This window comes from Camelus ferus, chromosome 9 (genome assembly GCF_009834535.1).
Source record: "Camelus ferus isolate YT-003-E chromosome 9, BCGSAC_Cfer_1.0, whole genome shotgun sequence".
NCBI lineage: Eukaryota > Metazoa > Chordata > Mammalia > Artiodactyla > Camelidae > Camelus > Camelus ferus.
Window position 1 is genome coordinate 44,594,992 of NC_045704.1, and position 21,356 is coordinate 44,616,347.

Here is a 21,356-nt window from a genome sequence, read left to right on the forward strand (position 1 = left end):
AACAGACTGAAGTGTTTAACTCTCTGAGGCACTAGGTGAATCCATGGGAGCTCTTCTTTCCCTTCTCCCTCTTTTGGACGTGCAGGGTGTGTATGTGTGCATAGGCATGTGTGCATGTGTGCGCTTGCCTTTGTGCAAACATGTGTGCTGGTAGCTCATGTTTGCATCTGAGGTAAGGACAGGATGGTAAGATGCAGAGGGAAGGAAGGCAGTAGCCTAAAGTAGCGATCCTGTCAGGGACCAGACTCGAGGCTCCTTGTGGGTTATGCTGCAGCCCCGGGGTTCATTCCTATAATAAATAGTTGTTGAGCACATGCTGTGTATCAGGTACTGGGGACAGGATGACTCTGCCCCTCATGTCACAGGAAACACTGATGCTGACGGGTAGGCTCCTGCTCTTTTCTCTGCACAGAAGCTTACCTGTAAGATCACTGCCCTTCCTGTTGTTTCAGAGAGAGGACCAGTTTCTACATTTTCAGGCTGATTCTGCTACCTGGTTCCAGGATTCTGGCACTTCCTCTCTTCTTCAGCATTTTGCTTCATCACTTGGCCCTTCTCTTTGGTGGACGTTTAATTAGCACCAGCTTTGCACAAGCTTCTCTCATCTCCACTTGTAGAAGTCACAGAATAGCATTTCTCATCTCCCCTCTTCCTTACTGGATATACTGCTCAAGGGAATGGTTTGCGTTTTGATAGTCATTTATTTTTCTACACATAGGTAGGCTTCTACTACCAAAAAAGTGTTCTTATCAAGGGTACCAGTGACCTCCTGCTTTTAGTCCTTACCCTTCTGTACCCCCAAAGCAAGAGATGTTTACCACTTCTCCTTCTGAAACTATTTCAGTGGCTTCTGTGACACTCTGATATCTGAGAGGAAGGCTTCTTTCCTGATTTCTCTTCCACACACCCTATAAATGTTGCTGTCCCCAGGGCCAGGGATATTATAGGCATTCAATAAATGTTTGCCACATGAACGGATAGGAGGACAAATTAATGAAAGAAATGGTTTTGTCCTCTTCTTTCTTCTTACTAATTTTGACACCCTGGTCCATGAACTTGGGGCCTCCCTGGGGCAACCAGAGTAATAGAAAGATCAAGGCATTATAAAAGAATATGGTGTCATCTTCCGTCACTGCAGCCTGGTGTGGCCAGCGTTGCACCCCATGTGGCTCTTCACAAGTTGCCCCACCCAAAGATGATATTTCCCATAGCCTCACCCTTGTTGAGGCTCAAGACATCCTAATTGGCTCTGCTTATTGTCCCAAAATAGATAATAGGTACCTTCTAACCTTCCTCAGGTATCTTCTGGCATTGACAGGATAGCGGCGGGGATGGGGGACTCGGAGCACATAGAGGAGACTGCAGTAATGTCAAGATGATGCACAATTATTTCTGCCCGTGTTACCTTCTTCACTTTTCCTCTATTACCCATGCCACTGTCATTGGCTTTGTCTAGACACCTTGTCTCACCTACACACTATCCTCTTGCAGCATCCCCTCTACCATATTTCTTCTCTATCTAGTACAGGTTATTAACCTTGTAAGCCAACTCCAACATCTTGCCCTATAACACCCTTCCAGATGATACCATCAGCTCCTATGGCTCCACCTGGAAGGCCCCTAAGTATCTCAAACTTAACACACAACCCAAATGTGCTTTGTCTCCAATTGTGATGTTGTGGTCCATGAGTCCTCCTTACTTGGCCTCTTGACCTCGATTTTTCCCTTGGTGCCCACCCGTATCTCCCAGCTCAGTGTGCACATGCACACAGATCACTAGATTTAAATGAGGTTTTCAGATCTGTCATTTGTTTTCTCCTTAGCCAGGGCATCCACCCTCATTCAGGTCTCTTTTCTTAGGGACAGTTGTCATGGATGACCTTGTCTGGCCTTCCCTCATACCCTAGCCTCTGCCTGCTTTAGTCATGATGTCGCCCAAGTCTCTGTGTCACATCTGGTTCAGAGCCACAGCTGCCTCTCAGTGTTTGTCAGATGCCACAGTGTGGCCTCAGAAGCAGGTTCTTCCCAGCACTCCTCACACAACTTAGCCTGGGACTACAGGCATTCTAGCACCAACCTTCAAAGAAGCTACCCTCTTTCATGCCTCCAAGCCTCTTTTGCCTTTGCTCATGCTGTTTCCACACCTAGCACTCATCTGGAAAACCCTACTCTTCTTCCCAGCCCAGATGTGGTCATCTCTTGTGAAGCTTTTTGTTCCCCCAGCCCACCCCCAAGCCTGGTGAGTGCTGTGTGCTCCACGTTGCGGCTGACTACCCTGGGTGGTGGTTCATTTCTCCGCTGCTGTTTCCCAGTCAGGAGGGCTCTGTGGGAGCAGAGAGGAAGCCTGGGTTGTCTCGTTGACCTCAGGCTTGACCTGGCCTTTCGTTTATCAGGAGCTCAGAGAGGGTGTATGGAGGGCACAATCAGAAGTCTGGCTGCACTTTAAAAAGCCATTATGTTAAGAAGGAAATTTGTGGGGCAGAGTGGGGATCTCCTGGAGGAGTGGATTGGGGTCCTGGTGGGTGGTGGCAGGGTGAGACATCCATTGGGTGATGGTGGGTTGCACAGCTGAGAGCCGGGGGTGCGAGTGGGACAGTGGGGTCATGCATTCTTGGGTAATGTGGAGATATCTGTGGGTAAAGCAGGAATAGGTTGGCTTAGTCATGCATAGAGAATGTAGGATGTTCCTGAGAGATGACCCTCTTTTTTTCTGGAGCTGAGGCTAGTTTGTCTGAGTGAGGAGTATCGCTGCATGCTAAGTACAGGGATCCTCCTGACACATTTCTTGTGCTTCCAGGTTGTTCTTTGTGGGCTCCCGTGAGGGCCACCTCCCAGACCTTCTGTCCATGATCCACATCGAGCGTTTTACACCCATCCCTGCTTTATTGTTCAACGTAAGCTCTGCTGGGGAGTGTGGGGATTGGATGTATCTGTGTGGTACTCATGCTGATTTTATGAGAAAACTGCTTCAGGGGAGGAATTCTTGTTTCTTGGGATACTTCCCAAGCCTCACAGTATTTCTAATTCTTTCTTAAAATTTTTTTTATAATGTAAAAGTAAAACATAGTCATATTAGAGAAGCAGATGCTACAAAAGAACATAAAAATGAATTTGTAAGATTTATCTGTCTTTTCTGTCAGTGGCTTTTTTCCTCCTTCTCCTAGCTCCTTTTTTTTTTTTTTTTTAATTTCACCAGCTACCCTAGGGGCCTCTATTCATATCATAAACATCATGCATTTATATTTAGTAGATGGCATTAAAGTGTTTTATTCCAACAAATCAGTAAATTATGAAGTATTCTGACAGATGGAGGGAGTCCTGAAGAAGGACCACTATTTTCTCATTTGCACTGAGGCATTATATATGTAAAGGTTAATGGGGACCCTGAGAAAGGCCTTACTCCAAGATTTAAAAAACAGTTCATTTTAAAACTGAAAAAGGAAAAACAAAAACAAACAAAAAAACCAGTTCTTTCTTCCTTTTTGTCATTTAGTTCTTTAATGGTTTCATTACTTAATTTTAAATTTTGGATTCATCTGGAGGGGGAGGGCATAGCTCAAGTGGCAGAGTGTATGCTGGGCATGCAGGAGGTCTTGCATTCAATCCCTGGCACCTCCAAGAATAAATAATTAAACAAACCTAATTACTTCACCCACCCCCCATTTTTTTTAATTCATCTGGAATTTGTATTTTATTTTATGGAGCAAGGTAGGGATTCACTTAATTTTTTTCTCAAATAGCTAGCCAGCTATACCAATGTTATTGATTGAATAGTCCATTTTCCATGGTTTTCTAATTTTCAATTATATAAAAATAGCTAATTTTTTAGGGTGCTTCATTATGTGCCAAATACAGTTATTTGCCCCTTGAATGTATCATTACCTCAACTCATACTTCCATCAGCACCAAGCTTCCTTATTTAGCTTTATACTGAATATTTGAAAGCTAAAGAGGGTCTGAGGGTACTTTTTTAGTTCCCCTCATCCCCCTGGAATCTCCCTGACAATTCTCACCTGTTTGTTTATGAACTTGGTATCATTTTGTCAAAATAACAAAAAATCCTCTCAATATTTTGATTGGAATAGCACTGCATTTATAAATTAAGGGAGATCTGATGTCTTTTAAATTAATCACATTCCACCCCACTTTTTTCTTCTCAGTGCAGGGTTCCTTTTCTCTCTCCAGAATGGGCTCTTTTTGTTTTAAATCCTTTGTTGATAATCTGGGTAAAAAGATAGAAGGAACTCCATATTCTGGAAGTTTAAGCAAATCTAACCTTGTCCTAGGACTCTACTCCTTATCTCTGTCTTCTAGGATTCTTTTGTTCCAGGGGGCAAATTCCACCATACTTTTCTCCAGGGATGTGGATCCATTTTGCTAATCTGCATTTCTAAGGCCCCAGAATGGGAGATAGTTCTGGAGGCATTTCCTCCATTAGTGTGCGAGGTAGTTGGGACCAAAGTATAAGTCTCCCAAGGGCCCAGCGGGATTCATGTTGTGGTTGGTGCATTGCGGTGAGGAGGGCCTCACTGTCTGCCATCAGGGGTTAGGAGTCTGGCTTGCTCCTGAAGTGCTTGAAGAAAGAAGGGGGGGCATTGAATGTAGGAAGGGCCCCCAACAGAAGCGGGAGAGATGCCACCTTGAAGGCTAATGTGGAGAATGGACCTATCTGATGCCAAACGGTCATTGAAAATAACTGGAGGTAATCCGGCTAAATCAGCGGTCAAAAGACCTGGTGCTGACTGCTGGATGGTGGAGTCTCCTGGCTGGCCTGTTGGTGGTGATAAGGATTCCTCCTCCCCAACCATTCCCCCTCTAGTGCACCATGACACTCATCTACCTCACTGTGGAGGATGTCTTCCTGCTCATCAACTACTTCAGCTTCAGCTACTGGTTCTTTGTGGGCCTGTCTGTCGCTGGACAGCTCTACCTTCGCTGGAAGGAGCCCGAACGGCCCCGTCCTCTCAAGGTCAGTGGCTCTGGGAAAACTTGGGGGGTGGGCCATCTCAAGGAGCTTCTTTCCCATACCCTATTCTGTTCCCCCATCCCAGTTTACCTAATAGCTCATCTCCCTTCCTTTCAGCTGAGCCTGTTTTTTCCTGTCATGTTCTGCATATGCTCCGTGTTTCTGGTGATTGTGCCCCTCTTCAGTGATACCATCAATTCTCTCATTGGCATCGGGATTGCCCTCTCAGGGGTCCCTGTGTACTTCCTAGGTGTTTATCTGCCAGAGTCCCGGAGGCCACTCTTTATTCGGAATGTCCTGGGTAAGCTTCTCTTTGCCCATCACTCACTGGCTGTGTGTTTGAGCATGTGTGTACAAAGATGCATGCACAGGTGGGTGTGCTCACGGCTTGCAGCTTCCCCCATACTAGTGGTACACTGGAGGCCACGAGAACCTGGCTGCCCAACTGGATGTCTTCTCTTTTGATCTTGACATGATCACTTTAATTCTAACTTTAGAGTCCTATTTTGGGGGTAAAACCCTCCTGAAAGTGCAGTCCACGTGGGAAGATGCAGACTCACACATTGGACTCTGGTTGGGCATGGGAAAGGACAATGAAGTTTGTTGTGGGTGAGGGGCAAAGCCTGGCACAGGGTAACCAAGGGACAGGTGGGGAGGGAGCCACGTGCTTTTAATCAGCCTTGTAGTGTTCAGATTGGGGCTGTAGCTAAATGTCAGTGTGCTAAATTCTGTTTTCTATTTTCATTTAGCTGCTATCACCAAAGTCACCCAGAAGCTTTGCTTTTGCGTCCTGACTGAGCTAGATGTAGCTGAAGAGAGAAAGGTTGAAAGGAAAACTGAGTAGAGGCCAGATGTGACATCCCCTGAGGCCTGGAAGGCTGCTACCTGTGGCCACAGCTACCAAAGTCCAGATGAAAAGACTGTAGGCCCAACCCTCTTGTGCTAAAGGGGGCTGCTGGCCCACATTATGGAAGGGGGCTCAGGGCTGATGGCCTTCTCAGGTGGTCTCTTGTCGGTAAGCTATGGGAGGAGTCTCAGGGTCTGGGGCCAGTCTGAAGGTGGGGACTTCAGATGGTGATGGGAGAGGGCTTGGGTAGCAGGGAAATGATTGTTTAGTTTTGTTCCTGGTGAGTAGGTGCAGCCCTTACACTTACTTGGTGCTGCATTGGAGGAAAAGAGTGCTAGGTTAGTAGCTGTGGCTGGTGGTTTTTGATTCTGTTATTTGTTTGAATCAGGAGTCTCTACAAAGGGGCTGCTTTATGGGAAGTTTTCCTCTGGCCAGGTTGAAGCACCTGACTATAGAGCCTGAAAAGCTCTAGCTAAAATCTTTCCCTGGGGAGAGGTTGTATTCCATTATTTATTGATATTAATTTATCTGGAACACCAATTCTAGCAAATCATTGGTGTTCATTCATCTACAGGATGCAACAGACTGACTGTATAAAAACTCCAAGTACCCCAAACTGAATCCCTCTGCCCTTAGAGGTGTCTATGTGGTGGCAAGCCAGACTCTGACCACAGATCTTTGGCTCAGTTTTAGCACAATCTCCTGTTGAGTCTCACGGGCAGTGGTGAACTTTAAAGACTTTTTCACTCATGTACCGAAAGATTTCTTACTCATGTGCCAACTACACTTTAGTGTGTAGACAGGCCACATGTTACAAGCACCTGGCTCAAGTTCAGCAATGACAACAAATCTGAGTCAGAAGTCTGGTAATACTGCTACTTTAAGGATAATTATTTTACTTGAGACCTTAGGTCTTTGTTCTAGTGACAAAAAACAAACCTCCAGGTTTATGGTATGAACTTTAATAAGAGGGCATAAACTTCTGGAATTCGGGTGAATCACTTGAATTCTTTCAGCTGTCAATGACTTAGAGAACTTCTCCTGGACCCAAGCCAACAAGTAGCTTGTTCCTTTCTGTAAGGGCCAGTGTGAGGGGCTGCTGTGCAGACCCACGCAAGCCCACCTTGGTGCTAGAAGTGGTCACTTTTTTCTGAAAACCTCACACCAGGCTGCATCCTCCTCCTCCTCTTCTGTCCCTGACACCAGGCTTTGTTTACACTCTGAGCCACCTTGGTGTGGATCACTGGGACAATGTACTTCTCTCCTGCCTGCCTCCCCTTGGCTGAGGTGTGGTGGGGCTGCAGTCTCAGGAAGAGCTTGGTACCTGTGGGGACTTCTGTTTTCTCTCTGTGGAGATCAGTGAAGACTTTGGGAATAAGGCTACTCCAGCCTCCATCAGGCTCTTCAGCAGACTGTGATCAGAAGCAGCTAATTCTGGTGCTCAGGCTGTGCTTGAGCACCCAAGTTGGGCCAGAGCAGTAGGTTTGGCCTAGTGGATGTTCCTTCGTGGGCGGCATGGCTGTACTGGATTGGACAACTGTCCTGTGATGCTCCCAGACACGGTCATCCTGGACCCAGAAGAACTTGCTGGCTTGGCATGCCCTGTGGACTTACTGTCCTTAGGTTTTAAAACTGATCAATGGTAAAGACAAGAACTATGAGGCAATCTACCTTTCTGACCATTCTTCACCAAACTGGACCCAACTGCAGACATGGGAGTAACCTTGGTTATACTTATTCAATAAATGCAATTTAGGGGAGCATGCTCAGTTGCCTTTGGTTCAGGAAATGCATCTGTGAGAACATGGGATACATTCCTGCTGTCATGGGTTGGGGATTTGCCTGACAACAGGGAGTCTTATGGAAAGGCTGATTTGCCCAGACTATGTAAACATGACTCCTGTCTGAGCCAAGCTGGCACCTATCCCAGGAATCCTCTGGAGCTAATCCTTCAAGCAGAGTGTGCTTGCCTCGAGGATCCCTGACCCAGGCTCTGGCTTTCCACCTTGAAGTAAATGACCGCTAATCTCAGGAACTTGCTGCCTCCCAGTGACTCTTGGGGGAAGCAAGGGACCTCGCACCCCAGGTGCCCTAGTACTTGCTTAGTGAGCCGTGTCCTCCTCCTCATTACTGGACGGTAACTGCATTCTTCCCCTCTATGCTGCATACAGACTTCTCCTGGGAACCCTTCTAAGGGAGGGAAGCCAGCACTCGAGCTTTGTAGTGGAATTAGTTTCCTCCAGGTCTTTGTTGTTCGTCTCCTTGAATCCTTCTCCTGGTGAGTTAATCCCCTTTGCAGTGGGTACAGTTTGTGAAGCTGTCAGACCTTTCATGCTGGCAAACCTTAACGAGTACATAAATAGCAGTGAGCACATTATAATGGCAGAATGGTTTCCAACCCTTCATTTCTATGCCTACAGGAGACTGAGATGACCAGTAATAGGCATGTAAGTTGTCACCTGTTACTTGCAGCACTGAATTGCACCTTTGTGGATAGTTCGGATGGGAAACCAAGTCTGCTGGTTTTATAACTGCAGTAATAGGCCTGAGTATACATACACACAGAATTTAATCACTTTGGGAGATTTATCAACCCACATAGATAGGAATATATAGGTAAAGATGTACAAAGAGTACAATGTGAAATAGGTGGAGGTAGTATAGAAGAATAGAGATACTTATGAAATCTTAGAATTTGCAGGAAGACAGCTCCCTGAGTAATTGACTTTCCCACGTGATAGCAAGTCTGCTACAGGGCAAGAGGGCACACTTGCATCAAACATTCTGTGTATTGTTTTCCAAGACCCGCACTGTCCAATATGGTAGCTACTAGCCATATGTAGCTATTTAAGTTAAAATTTAAATTCACTTCCTCAGTTGTACCAATCAAAGTGCTCAAAAGCCGTATGTGGCTAAATGGCTACTACTGCACAGTGCAGATACAGAACATATTCGTCACTGTAGAATAAATACCAACTCAGTCAGCGTTAAGCTTTTGTGCTTTGGAAAGGGGTAGAGACAGTTTGCTTATAAGAGATACCAGTGCTGGTAACAAAACTGATCCCATTGATGACAGTTTATTTTTGGTGAGTACTGTGAATAAACATTTCTCAATGGACAGCCAAGTTTAGAATGTGCTTTGCTTTTCCTCAGTCGCCTTAAGTCTTTAGTGTCTGAAACTTACTAACCACCTCCCACCCCCCGGCAGTGGGAAGAAGGAGCAGGGAGGTGCAGAGGAAGGGTAGTAGGAAAACATGTAAGATACTCAGATTTTAAAGGCAGCAGATTCTATTTCCTTTCTTAATGGCCATTACCATTCAGTCTGTGCTGCTACAAGGGACCCACTGTAACCCTTCTGCATTCCCTCTACCAAAAGAAATAGGCTCTTACTAGAAGCACATGGCCTGGGAAAGCCAAGGCTCTGTGCTGATAAAATGGGGAGCTCTTCCACTTACCGGTAGGAGAATGGGAATGCCAGGAAAATGCTTGGGTGAGTGAGCTGCATTTTCACAGCATTCCCTCCACTCCCCATCCCCAACTGTAGAGTCACTTTTGATCAAAACAAAGGGGCCCTACAGTTAGTAGAAAAGATGCACTCCTTTAGCGCAAGTTTTCACCATGGTGGAACAGTGCTTTTGGGTATGCTTTTTCCTTCCACATGTTAAACTAGGGAACCTGAGAGGATGTTACTAGGGTGGCTGACACTGCACTCACAAAACCCTCAGGGGCTTGTGGTAGAACCTCATGGATATCACAGGATCATCAGTCTGAATTCAGGTCATGGGGGCTGTCATAGCCAAACTCCTTCTGCACATCCAGAGGGTATTTGCTCCATATCTGTGGTCTACTGTGGTCTCTTTCTTCTTCACTGAGGCTGCTGTATTCATCAGAGCCTAGAATGAGATAACAGGAATAGGCCCTTAATTGTATGGTTTTCTAGATGACCACAAGAGCCTTTTCCCTTCCCAAAAGCCTGTTTTTGTTTTTGGTTTTTTTGGTCCCTATTATTATAAAATACTTGCTCAATAAATAAAATTCAGAATATAGAACATTTTTTTTAAAAAAGCAATAAAATTCCTACTGTGTACACTAAGTTTTTTAACATTGGAGGGTTTTGTCATTTCTCCCCTAAGTACAGGATTTTTTTTGGTTGTAACAGTTGTATTGTAAGTATAATTCTGTACCTTGCCTTTTTCCTTTTAACGTATTATAGCATTTCCCCAATAGAATATTTCATAGTCTGATTAACTGTTGCTCCATTATCAAACACCAAGATATTATAGGAACTGTGATGCCAGAGCATCCTTCCTTTTCTCCCTGATACCATGTTTGTGTTGTACCTTTCTTAAAACACCTGTAAATGCAGCAATTCCTAGATCTGTGAAAACGCTGGGTCTACTCCTACTGGCAAATCTCTACAACACTTTATTCAAAGCATAAGGGAAAGGGATAATTGCTAGGCAATAACAGAACAAAGGATTTGAACCCAGGTCTGACTGACATTATACCTCCAGCAGCCCCCCTGGAAACAGTGGTCCTTGTATCTCCTACAGCTGCAACAGTTTGTGTTTGAGATGGTGAAGCTCAAATGGTAGAGAAGGAAAGCCAGTAAAGCTATACCTGTCAACTGTGCTCACACCTCAGTCCTAGATCCCACCAGTCCCTCCCCATCCAGGGCTGCTACCTACCTCTGGAATCTTCATCTTCGTCACTGTTCTCCTCCTCTGGATACTCATTCCGCCAGTTATTCTCACTGTTCTCATCATCTTCATCTTCATAAATGTCCTCTGGTTGCTGGTCATCATTCACCTGCACATCTCAATATAAACATGAGTATAAGTCAAAACCTCTAAGGTTATGCTCTGGGGGAAGCTATTAACAGACTGATTTGGAGAGATGGCATTTAAGGGTGCTGTGTGAAAAAGTGAAAACCTAGGAGTTAAGTTTGCTAGAGGCTATAGTAACCTTAGGCTATGAGAGGGACATAATAGCCTTACTCTGAGAGTCCAGCTCCAGGAATCACATTCCTGACCGGATAGTTTGAACTCCACCAGAAGGGAACACACCAGGGTGGGGAGGAGACATAGCTCTGAGCAGGTGATGACAGTGATCTTCAAACTTCTGAAGGGCAGCCAGGTAGGAGAGGGATTACATGGATTACAGGGGATACCAAAGGTTGGAACCAAAACCTAAGTGTGAAGGATGCAGAAAGGCAGGAGGGGGGCCATGCAATGGCCCCAGGTGGGTACCTGACTGTAAGACCATGCTTATAGTGCAGGTGTGGGATAGATGCTTCTCTCTCAATAAGAGTATGACAGGTACCACCTTAACTTTTCTCATTAATCATTTTAGAATTTAAGAATAACGTCAGGGTGTTAGCTATCTTAATTCAAGGTTTTCCACCTTTTAAGATACAATTAAAAAAAAATACCAAACTTTTGTTCTCATTCATGTTGCCCTCGTACATTTTTCCTTCCTGAGGGTAGGTACATACAGTATCCTTCAATATCCATGGGAGACTGATTCCATGACTCCAGGACCCCCCTGAGGATACCAAAATCTGCAGATGCTCAAGTCCCTTACACAAAATGGCTCAGTATCTGCATATAAGCTATGCATATCACAGGTATCCCATACTTTAAATCATCTCTAGATTATGTGTAGTATCTAATACCATGTAAATACTATGTAAATAGTTGCCAGTGTGCAGCATATTCAATTTTTGCTTTTTGGAACTTTCTGGAATCCCCCCCCAGATATTTTCCACCTGTGGTTTGTTGAATCTGCAGATGTGGAGCCCATGGAAGCTGCAGATACAGAGGGCCAACTGTATAAAATGAATTTAGGCTGCCTCATGCCCCCTTTTCTCATGGGCCTCCTTACCAACTCCCACTCCTGGCTGTAAGGCTGCACGGAGAGGATATTCTCAATCCATCCTGGAGTGGCCTTGTCCAAATAGTAAATGTCATACACATAGTCGTCCTTCTGTTCCTCCTGGTGCCCGACTACTGCTCCTTCTTCAGATATAGTTAACCGCTCACGGATCAACTCTACAGAATTGCAGAGGATCACATCTGGGTCACATGTCTGTAAAGAGAAGAGAAGATGATATATGCATAACCTAAAACATGGGTGTTCCAAGAGAATGAACCTAAGCTGGGTGAAGGGAACCTCCCTATAGTTCTCTATGTTGAATCCAAGATTCTTAACTCCATGGCCTACTAGTCTCTTCTCAGCTATGAAATTTAAAAAATCAAGTCTATAAAACTAAGTGTAGTACTAAGAATACTAAGTATAGTATTCTTTTACAATGGGAGCCTACAAGATAGTTTCCTGCTCTTTGGTGCTTGGCTGACACAAGAGAGCACATGAGAAAACTGGCTTGAGGACTGGGGGAAGAGTCTCCCAGAGTATCCCAGCTCTGCTTCTGCAGGTCTTTTCTGAGTTCCTTTGGTATGATGTTCTCCCCTCGGGAATCCACAGGCCTACAGCAGCACCTTTATAGTTGACCCCCAAACAGGTCTGCATTGTGTGTGGCCTCCTATAGAGGCCAAAGGGTGATTCCTGGACCTTGGTGACTACTGCCAGCCATCACCTACCACCTGGCTTGCCGACACTGACATCCTGCTTTCATCACAAACCAGGAGTGAACTTCCCTATAATCCTTTTTCTGGTACAAAAGTTTGAGATGTATTGCTCCAGAATAGAACTTGCCCAGGTGTGATTTACTCCAATGGCAAGAGGCTGTATTAACCAGGGTAGCACAGGCCAATGTGGAAACCAGAGGGACATGCTACAAGTTACTCCTCTTGACAGGTTCATCACTGGGAAGCTGTGCAGCTCAAATCAGACACCATTCATATGTAGGAGGGGTGTCTAATGGTCAAGGCAAATAAAAGACCAAATGTTCTCATTACTCACAGGCTAAGGGAATTAATTCCTTGCTCCAAAGTCAAAAGGAACTAGAGATGTCAGTTTTTGCGAAGACTCCTGACCAACTTCAAAGCTGTTTACAAGAAAAGTTCTGGCTCCAACTCATAAGCCCCCAACACTCATTTCAAAAAATTATTCAGCCATTAAAATATTTAAAAAGACTAGCAATACAGAAAAACACTAGACATAGAATTTTACACTCAGAAGGAAATAAACCAATCTAATTCCAGTTATCTTTGGGATGGGGGTAATATGGGTACTTTTTTCCCCCTTTATTTTTTATTTTGCTGTATTTTTTCAAATCTCCTATAATGAACATATAATTTTCATAAAAGAAAAACTGTTTTTAAGTCTATGTGCATGCTTACCTATATTTTCAACTATGCTACATATAGCATTTTCTACTGTTAAACATATGTATTTTCCCATCATGCCAGTCTTCATGGTTATCAATTTAATGGTCCAAACAGTTGTACGTGTCAATTTCTCAGACATAATTTTTAGCCACCATATACAACACTGCAATGAATGTGTTATTTCTTGTATTTAAAAAATGGGGATAAAAGTACCTACCTCATAGGGTTTTTATGAGGATAAAATGAGCTAAAAGTAATAGAAAATATAACAAGTACCTAGCACACTATTTGACAGGTAAATCTTAAAAACTTAGTAAATCGGCAGTAGCTTTTCTTAATACCGTAGCTGTTTGCTTCTGTTTAATTATTTCCATAGGATAAATCCTGGGGGTGAGATTACTGCATAAGATGAACTGAACTTTTCCATTGTAATTTTTCAGGTTTCTTATCAAATAGTACTTTGTTTAAAAACTTAGATGTCAACTTAAGAAGCTCAATATAATGTGGCATAAAAACGCTCTCTCTAATTTTAAAGTTTCTTTAGATTTCTGGATGGCTTTAGAGTCCAAACAACAAAAGTTTAAAAATAGGCCTCAATCTATTTTTAGGGTTCCTAATATTACTATAAAGCCCTGCTGTTTTCCCAAAGGCTTCCATCAATTTTAAGCACTACAATCATGTACAATTTTCATCATAGCCTTGCCAGCAGTGCTATCAACAACCTTTTTCCTGAGAGCCTAGTAGACATAAAACCTCAAGTTTGCTTTCAGCTAAAATTTGTTTTTTATAATTAATCTGTATAAACATTTTTGATGCGTTTGCAGTTTGTATTGCATTGTTGGGAAAATTTGTCCTTATATCCTTTCTAGCTTATCTACTAGTTTTTCTTGTATGAATTATTGAGTTATTTAATTGAGTTGATTCTACTGAACACTGGTTACTTTAAAAATGTGTAACTCATGAAGCAGTCTGTAATTAGTTTTGGTAAAAGAGGTGGCTATGGACATCATGCCCAAATTATTGTCCAGGTATACTAGCACCATGATTAGATATTTTTTGCTTGATATATTTTGAATAAAAATTTCATTTTTTTAAACTTCAAAAACTATTAGAAGCAGTAACATCTGAAAAATGTTTATCAAGATGGAGCATATTTTAGGTTGAGAATTTTCTATTTCATCTTACTTTGTTTTTTGGAAGTGAGGTAAAAAACTTACTAAATGTAACTAAGTAACAATGAATTAAATGTGAGAAGACTTGCATTCTAGTCCTAAATCTGCCTCAAATTTGGTATGCTACTCAGGACTAGTGCTTTAAACTCCCTTTAATGAGTTTTTCCATCTCCTTTATCTTTACCTTGCTCAAAACCCCGAGTGATTTCATCTCAGGGTGAAAGGCAGTGTGTACCTACTTGAAAGTGTCTAACAAGCATCTTCTTCCCAAATTCCTTACTATCCCCCCCATCTCATTGGGCTCCAGGCACACTGACCTAGAAAACACCAAACTGGGCTTCAGGGCTTCTGCACTTACATGTCCTTGGTCTGGAATCCTTCTCCCCAGGATACCCCTAGTGCTCTGCCACTCACCTCCTTCGAACTTTCACTCAAGTGAAAGTGACACTGAAAGCTTTAACTCCCCCTCCCCCTTACATCCCCTATCACCATCTGGCATTGAATTTAATGTTTCTCTTCTCTGAATGTTAGGTCCTCACTGCTGTAGCCACAGAACTTAAGAACAATGTCTGGCATACAGCAGGCGCTGAGTAAGTACTTGAGTGGATAACCTAACCTGTAAAACGAGATTATCAAGCTGGATGAATCATCCATCTGTAAAGCGAAGCCATGTCAATCCTCTCTAACTCTGTGCAGACTTTGCGCACTATCTGTCCGGAGAAGCCCAGCGCTCGACTCAGGGCGTGTACTCACTTTGTAGGAGACCGCGGCGGCGGGCTCTGGGTCTCCTTCCTCGTGTACCAGGTCCAATAGCTGGAAGCCTGCATCCACGGCAGCCTCTGGGTTTCTCGGTGCGTCCTCGGACTCCAAGCCGCCAGAAGGAATCCCCGAGGATCGGCGGCTGGAAACCACCCTGTAGCGACCCTCCTGCTGGAACTCCCGAGCCGACGCGCGGAGATTATGGCGGATACGTTGCTGGCTGCCCAGGGACGGGCGCAGAGCAGCCCGCACAAGCGGCTGGACGGGCTCCTCCTGGGAGAGGAGAACCAGGGGTTCGTGAAGGGGGTCAAGGATAAGACTGCACTCCAGCTGCGCCCTAAGATCCCCTTTACATCGGCTCCCTCCCGGCCCAATACCTGGGAGCGCACAGTAGCCACCAACTGGAAGACATTGTTTTCCGCTGCTCTCTCCAGACCCTCTAGGGGTGTCTCCTGGGTTCCCGACTCATCTGCGCTGGAGCGGAGGCGTTTACAAGCGAGGACGAGCGCCTCAGCGGGCTCCGCGCTGCGCTTTCTCTTCACGCGGACCACAGCGGCCCCGCGAGTATCCATAGCGGCTGTCGAGGAGCACTGTGGGAACGCGCGAGATGCGACGGAAGAAACTTCCAGTTCCGCTTCTGGGTCCCGCCCCCGGCACGCTCAGCGCGCGCAGGGAAGTCCCTCTCTTGCGTGCCTGCCGCGGCAAGATGGCGGCGGCGGAAGTGAATGGAGGGATACCCACGACGGGTGAGGCGCTGGGCAGGTTGGGAAGGTGGGGTTGCGGTTGGAGGCCCAGGTGCAGCCAGCATGTCCTCAGCCCAAGGCCTCGGTGGAGGGGTCTGGTATGGACGTACTCGGACGCCGGGGTACACGTCTCTTCGGAACTCTTGAGGGACTTCTAGAGTCTGCATGGGGCGACTTAGAGCGCCCAGGCTAGCGGGAGAGCGGGGTTCCAGGCGGTACCCCGCTCTGCCATCTAGTCAGGTGATTGTTGCTAACTGGGCCTGTGTCTGAGCACCTCCACGGGTACTGAGTACCTGGCGGCTCCCCTCAGCGACAGAGACCCGCATCGCAATCATACCGACCTCCAGCTATCGCTCTCCAGCTGGGCCACGGTTCTCTGATTCAATGGTGTTTCCCAGTCAGTGTGTTCTGAGTAGTTGGAAACCAGTCTGTTTACTCCACCATGGTCAGAGCGGCCCCATAAAAGGGTACACCCAATGCAGATAGTCTTTTGCTTAAAACGTTTTAACCTAGTGCATCTAGAACAAAACCCGAAAGCTAACATAGCACAGTGTGATTTGCAGAAGTCCACCCCTAATCTCCCACCTTTTCTTCTGCTCAGAGTGCTTCAGTAACTCAGGCTTTTGTCACTATGCGCTTAGTCCGTTACACCTTACGTCCTTTTCTTGGAAAAGTTGGGGTAAGGATTCCTGAAATGTGAGCACTACACTTCCACATCCATTAACCTGGCTTATCAAGCAGGCTTTAATTTAAATGCTGTCTTCTCCGAAGAGTCTCTCCATAACTTTGTTATTCTCTTTAATAGTACCCTGTATGTTTCCATTCTTGCTCTCAGGTATTCTGGAATTGTTTCTATTTACTCTTTCTTTCTCCCATTATGGTCTATAAATTCTTGGAGGACATGGACCTCTTCTGTCTTATTTATGGTAGTCTTCCAGTCCTAAAACAGTGCCTGACATACAGAAGGTGCCAAATCAGTTTTGAATGAATGAATCAGACATCTGCTCTGAAATATGGTTAGTAGTGCAATTAGGGCTTGGCATGGTGATTTCCATTCCTTGCTGGTAAATGACAGCTTTTGGAGAATGAGGAGGAGGTTAGTGTATCCTGAATCCAGAGTGTGGGTTCCTTCTGGGAGACAACAAATCATAATCATAGGTGAGAAGATTTATCCATAGATGTGTAGTGTTCTGTCCTTTAGCATTTATTTAGGTTCATGTGAAACCATTGACTTCTCTACAGTTCTGAAAAGGCATTGTGGTCCTAGATACAGCCTTGGCAGCATCACAGATGAAAAGGGAATTCCACAGGTTAGAGTTCTTTACTATACTCTTAACCTTTAAGTGACTTCATGGTTGATTCTACATGGACCACAGGATAAGAGTTTCGGGACCCGCCACAATGTGGACTCCTCCAACGTGTTTGAATCCTTGTTCAGTTTCACATCAGCTAAACTGACTTATTCACTGTGCGTGAATGTCTAGCCTTTCTCATCTGGTGAAGTGCTTTCTCCCTCTCCTTGCCCAATTAAATCCTACCCATATTTTAAACTTTTCCTGAACTTTCAGTTAGACGTGGTCATTTCTACTGTAGCATTTGTTGCACATGGTTTTCTAAAGCACATTACAGATTCTGGTAGTTCTAGATACTCTGTCTTTAATAATAAATATTAGTGTATGAGCTGTGCAGAGCTGATTCTAGCAGTGCTTTTCAAACTATAGGTTGCAACCCATTGGTAAGTTACGAAATCAAGTTAGTGGATCATGACCAGCATAAAAAATAAAAATTAAATAGACTGTATCAGAGGGCCTTGCCCATAGGAAGGCTAAACATTGTTTTGTGAAACTTCAAGTTGTATGTACTTGTGTGTGTCCTATCTCAAGGTAAAGTATTTTTCTTACTGGGGTTGTCAGAAAGCTTGAGAGCCACTAGATTAGAGAGTAGATATGCTGAAGTAGAGTTAGAAGTTTTACTGAAGGACAAATTGACTACTTTGAACCAGGCCAATGACTGCCTGAATCTTTTCAGAAAAGATTGTTCTCCTTCCTCTAGTATAAGAATTCATTGTTTATTTAGTTCAGGTAACTTCCAAGTAAAATCAGTAACTCTGGCCAATAAAATGCCTTAGGAATGTTTAGAGACCTGTGGAGGAGCCATTCTTACTAAGATTTCCTGAAAATGGATCAGTGTCAATCAAGAAGTGATGGGGAGTGTGGAACACTTGCTGTTTTCTGAATGGTAAGAGGGAGGGCACTGTGACAGGCCATGTCTGCTGAGAGGTACCTTCAGACTTTGAGCTGTGGGGGTTGCCTCTTGGAAATAGATCTCTTCGGGGAAATAGGCCATATGAGACATGAATCTAGTGACATTTTATTTATTTGAAGCACATTTGTTTTTAGATGAAGGAAGGTTTTTAAAAATTGCTTTTAAAATTGAATATTGAGTAGATAAGTAATCATAGTTAAAAGTAGTGAGGCATAAAGAATGACAGTATCATGAACACCTGTATTCTCACCACCCAGTTTTAGAAAAAAATCAATGCTGTTACTTTTGCAGTGCCATGTAAGACCCTTGTTGATTCCATCGTTTTCCCTTCCCTATTGAGAGGTAGCCACTGTCCCATTCCTTGCTACGCTTTTTAGTGTGATCCCTGAAGAATATATTGTCCTATGTTGCATAATTATAAATACAATGATATATATTCTGTGATTTGCTTCTTTATTGGTTCAACATTATGTTCCTGGGATTATCCTCAATGATGCATATAGCTGTGATTTATTGTTTGGATGAAGGTTTTCCTAGTTGGTTTGATTGCTGTATCTTTGTATTTTTCCTCAAGTGTTTAATATTCTGAGGCACTATTGATGGCACTCCTTTACGATCACTGTAATTTCTTTTTTGTTCTCCTTTCCTTTTAGCCCTTTCCTCTGCTTTATTTCCTTTCTCACCTTCCTTCACCTAAGGCTGCACTCAGATGTACCTGTGAGGCTCTTTGGACGCTGTTGGAATCACTGAGGACTCCTAAAGCTTCTAGATAGCTTTCTGAATTTTTGTCTTAATAATTGTTTGGTTTTTTTTTTTCTGTTTTTTTCTTTGTCTTTGTCTTAATAGTTTTTGATGTTAAATGCTGAATACAAAACCAAGTAACTCTTGCTGGAAAGATTAAAATACTCATTAACAAATATTTTCAATGGCACTGACATTTTTGTCTATTTCTTGATTTTTTTTCCCCTCTTTTCTTCCCCTTGTCTTAAAATTTCTTTTTCCTCCACATTTTTGGGCGTTATGATTTGAATAGATTTGTGATGATAAGACTTGTCCACAAGAAGTGAGCCGGGCAAGGCTGCTTTTCTATGCTAAAACTGAGGAGCTGATTGGCACCATGAAAGTCTTCTGCGGGCGTGCCAATCCAACCACGGGATCCATGGAGTGGCTGGAGGAGGATGAGCACTATGATTACCACCAGGAGATTGCAAGGTAATGAGGGTTTTTCCACAGTTGGCTGTAGCTGGGTCAGGTGCTCTATCTCAAAGCAGATGCCTTGGAGTCCAGTCTGAGTGTGGAATAGGTTGTCACCCAGTGCTTCTGATCAGGGCAGGTATTGATCACCAGCAGGTCTTTTCAGCCAGATAGGCTTGTGTGGGAGTTAGGCAAAGTCAGGCCTGTGTGGAGAGTCAGGTATCATGTAGCAGCCTTACCAGAGTCCCAGAGGATCCTTCTGGGACCCAAGCAAAGAGGACCCAAGTTTCAGTAGTAATAATGGAAATAGAAGAGTTTATGAAATTTAATCACTTACTTGTGTCACTACAACAGTGACACATTTATCATATGGTTAAATTCTTTTTAATGGAAAAGGTGAAAAAAATGTGCATTTTCTTTCCTTTGGAGGGGTGTTTAAAAGTATGTAAGTAAGTTACTGTTACTTAACAATCATTAAGTGCATACAACACTGTGCTAGGGCCATAAATACCAGAATGAAGGAGATAGGGTTCCCATCCTCAAGAAACATGCAGGTTTATGGAAGAGATAGACATATAAAAAACTATGACACCAAGAGATAAAGTCCAGTGGAAATGGGCACAAAAGTTCATGGAAGCAGCAAGAACCACTTGGGCTGGGAGGGTGATATTTGAGTGATTTCGCAAATATAAAGGGTGGGAGATTGCTTTCTGAGCAGCAGGGATTATGTGCAGACTTCCCGATGAGCTAGTGTGGGAAGTGGCTAGCAGTTCAATGTGGCTGGAGTGTGGTTCAAAAGTAGGGCAGTGGTGAGAGAGGATGCTGAAAAGCTAGGCAGGGCTCAGGTTGTAATTGGTGGTAACAAAATGCGGGAAGAGGAACATGAGTGTAAGTTCAGGATTTGCCACTTCTTAACTCTGACATTGGCCAGCCTAATTTCTCTGAACCTCAGTATGATAATATATGCTGTAATATACAATATAATAATGTGCATCAGTGTGATAATATACATCTTACCATGAAATAAATACTCTTAGGGTTGTTTGTTGAGTGAGTGAAACATGATATTTGGTACAGAATAAGGGCTCAAACATACTATTTTATTTCTAAAGATTTTGGACTTTATTTTCTGAATGATTGAGATATTAAATGGGGGGGGAAGATTAGTTGGCATTTTAGAACATTCACTGAGAATAATGGGGAAAGTGGGTTGGAGGGAACAGAAACCACTTGGGTGGATATTGCAACCTCAAGCTGAGGCAGTGAAGGTGGAGACAGGAGGAGACAGCTTTGAGGGAGTTTGACTTTGATAACTCATTGGATGCAATGATGGAAGGAGAGAGAAGATTCAAGAAGCACCAAGATTTCTGGTTAGAGTGACTAGGTGGATGGAACTGATATTTCCTGAGAGGAAAACACGGGGGGAATGGGTGATGTTGGGGAGGGGAAGGTGATGGAGATTAGGTACCTAGATTTGGCCATCCAGATAGAAATGCCAGTGGGCAGATAAATGTGGATCTGGAGACAGTTGGCAGTTGTTAGAGTTGAATTGAAAGAGATGCAGGCTTTCAGAGATGGGGATGTGGGATGAGAAAGGTAGAGGGCTGAAAAAGGAATCCTGGAATAGCTGAGGAGGTAGGAAACCAGGAGGGAATGGCCAGAGAGTAGAAAGGAAGGCAATGTTTCAGGAAGACGGAGTTTCCAGCAAGGTCAGAGAAATCCTGGATGTTAGTGATGTGAATGAGCTGGTGGTGCTTAGAGAGAGTGAAGTCAGTGGAGTTGGTGGGGAGTGAGTGGGTGATGGGACAGGGACGATGGGGAGTGAAGATGCCTCTTATAAGGTGGAGAAAGGTAGAAAGGACAAGATTTCAGCTGAACACTCAGGTATGCCATTAAAAAAACTTTATACTTTTAGTGCAGTGCTCCTCAGAATGTTGAGTATGGACTGACTGTGTCAGTTGCCTAGAGCACCAGTTCAAGTGCAGATTTCCAGACTCCAGCTTCATCTTCTAGATCAAAATCTCTTTGCATGTATTATAGGAATCTGCATTTAAAATAAGGTCTCCATTAATTCTGATGCTGACCTGAAGCTGGAGGTCCCCTGTTTAGTGAGAGTGCCTT

At 44.0% G+C, this 21,356-nt stretch overlaps 3 protein-coding genes across 9 annotated transcripts in view; 2 read left to right on the plus strand and 1 right to left on the minus strand.

The window, feature by feature from the left end:
• SLC7A6 (solute carrier family 7 member 6) overlaps positions 1 to 15,030 on the plus strand; it is a 36,631-nt gene extending 21,601 nt beyond the window's left edge. For 3 of the 5 annotated variants that reach the window (XM_032486609.1, XM_006180594.3, XM_032486610.1), the window contains exons 8-11: positions 2,798 to 2,894; positions 4,820 to 4,969; positions 5,084 to 5,267; positions 5,716 to 8,931. In XM_032486609.1, coding sequence (XP_032342500.1) covers positions 2,798 to 2,894; positions 4,820 to 4,969; positions 5,084 to 5,267; positions 5,716 to 5,810 — 526 coding nt within the window. In that variant the 3' untranslated portion in view covers positions 5,811 to 8,931. Of the gene's footprint in view, positions 1 to 2,797; positions 2,895 to 4,819; positions 4,970 to 5,083; positions 5,268 to 5,715; positions 8,932 to 14,805 lie in introns of those variants that run through there. The other 2 variants (XR_004322471.1, XM_032486611.1) reach the window with 2 other exon arrangements.
• SLC7A6OS (solute carrier family 7 member 6 opposite strand) lies at positions 8,875 to 15,630 on the minus strand. The gene is made up of 5 exons (XM_014555770.2): positions 15,411 to 15,630; positions 15,028 to 15,306; positions 11,697 to 11,900; positions 10,502 to 10,622; positions 8,875 to 9,706 (listed from the first exon to the last, which is right to left on the minus strand). The coding sequence occupies exons 1-5, from the start codon at positions 15,603 to 15,605 to the stop codon at positions 9,576 to 9,578; spliced, it is 930 nt and encodes a 309-aa protein (XP_014411256.1). The 5' UTR covers positions 15,606 to 15,630; the 3' UTR covers positions 8,875 to 9,575.
• The window catches only part of PRMT7 (protein arginine methyltransferase 7), a 33,415-nt gene continuing 27,682 nt past the window's right edge, over positions 15,624 to 21,356 (plus strand). For 2 of the 3 annotated variants that reach the window (XM_006180592.3, XM_014555769.2), the window contains exons 1-2: positions 15,624 to 15,779; positions 19,075 to 19,253. In XM_006180592.3, coding sequence (XP_006180654.3) covers positions 15,759 to 15,779; positions 19,075 to 19,253 — 200 coding nt within the window. In that variant the 5' untranslated portion in view covers positions 15,624 to 15,758. Of the gene's footprint in view, positions 15,780 to 17,904; positions 18,015 to 19,074; positions 19,254 to 21,356 lie in introns of all 3 variants that reach the window. The other variant, XM_032486604.1, reaches the window with a different exon arrangement.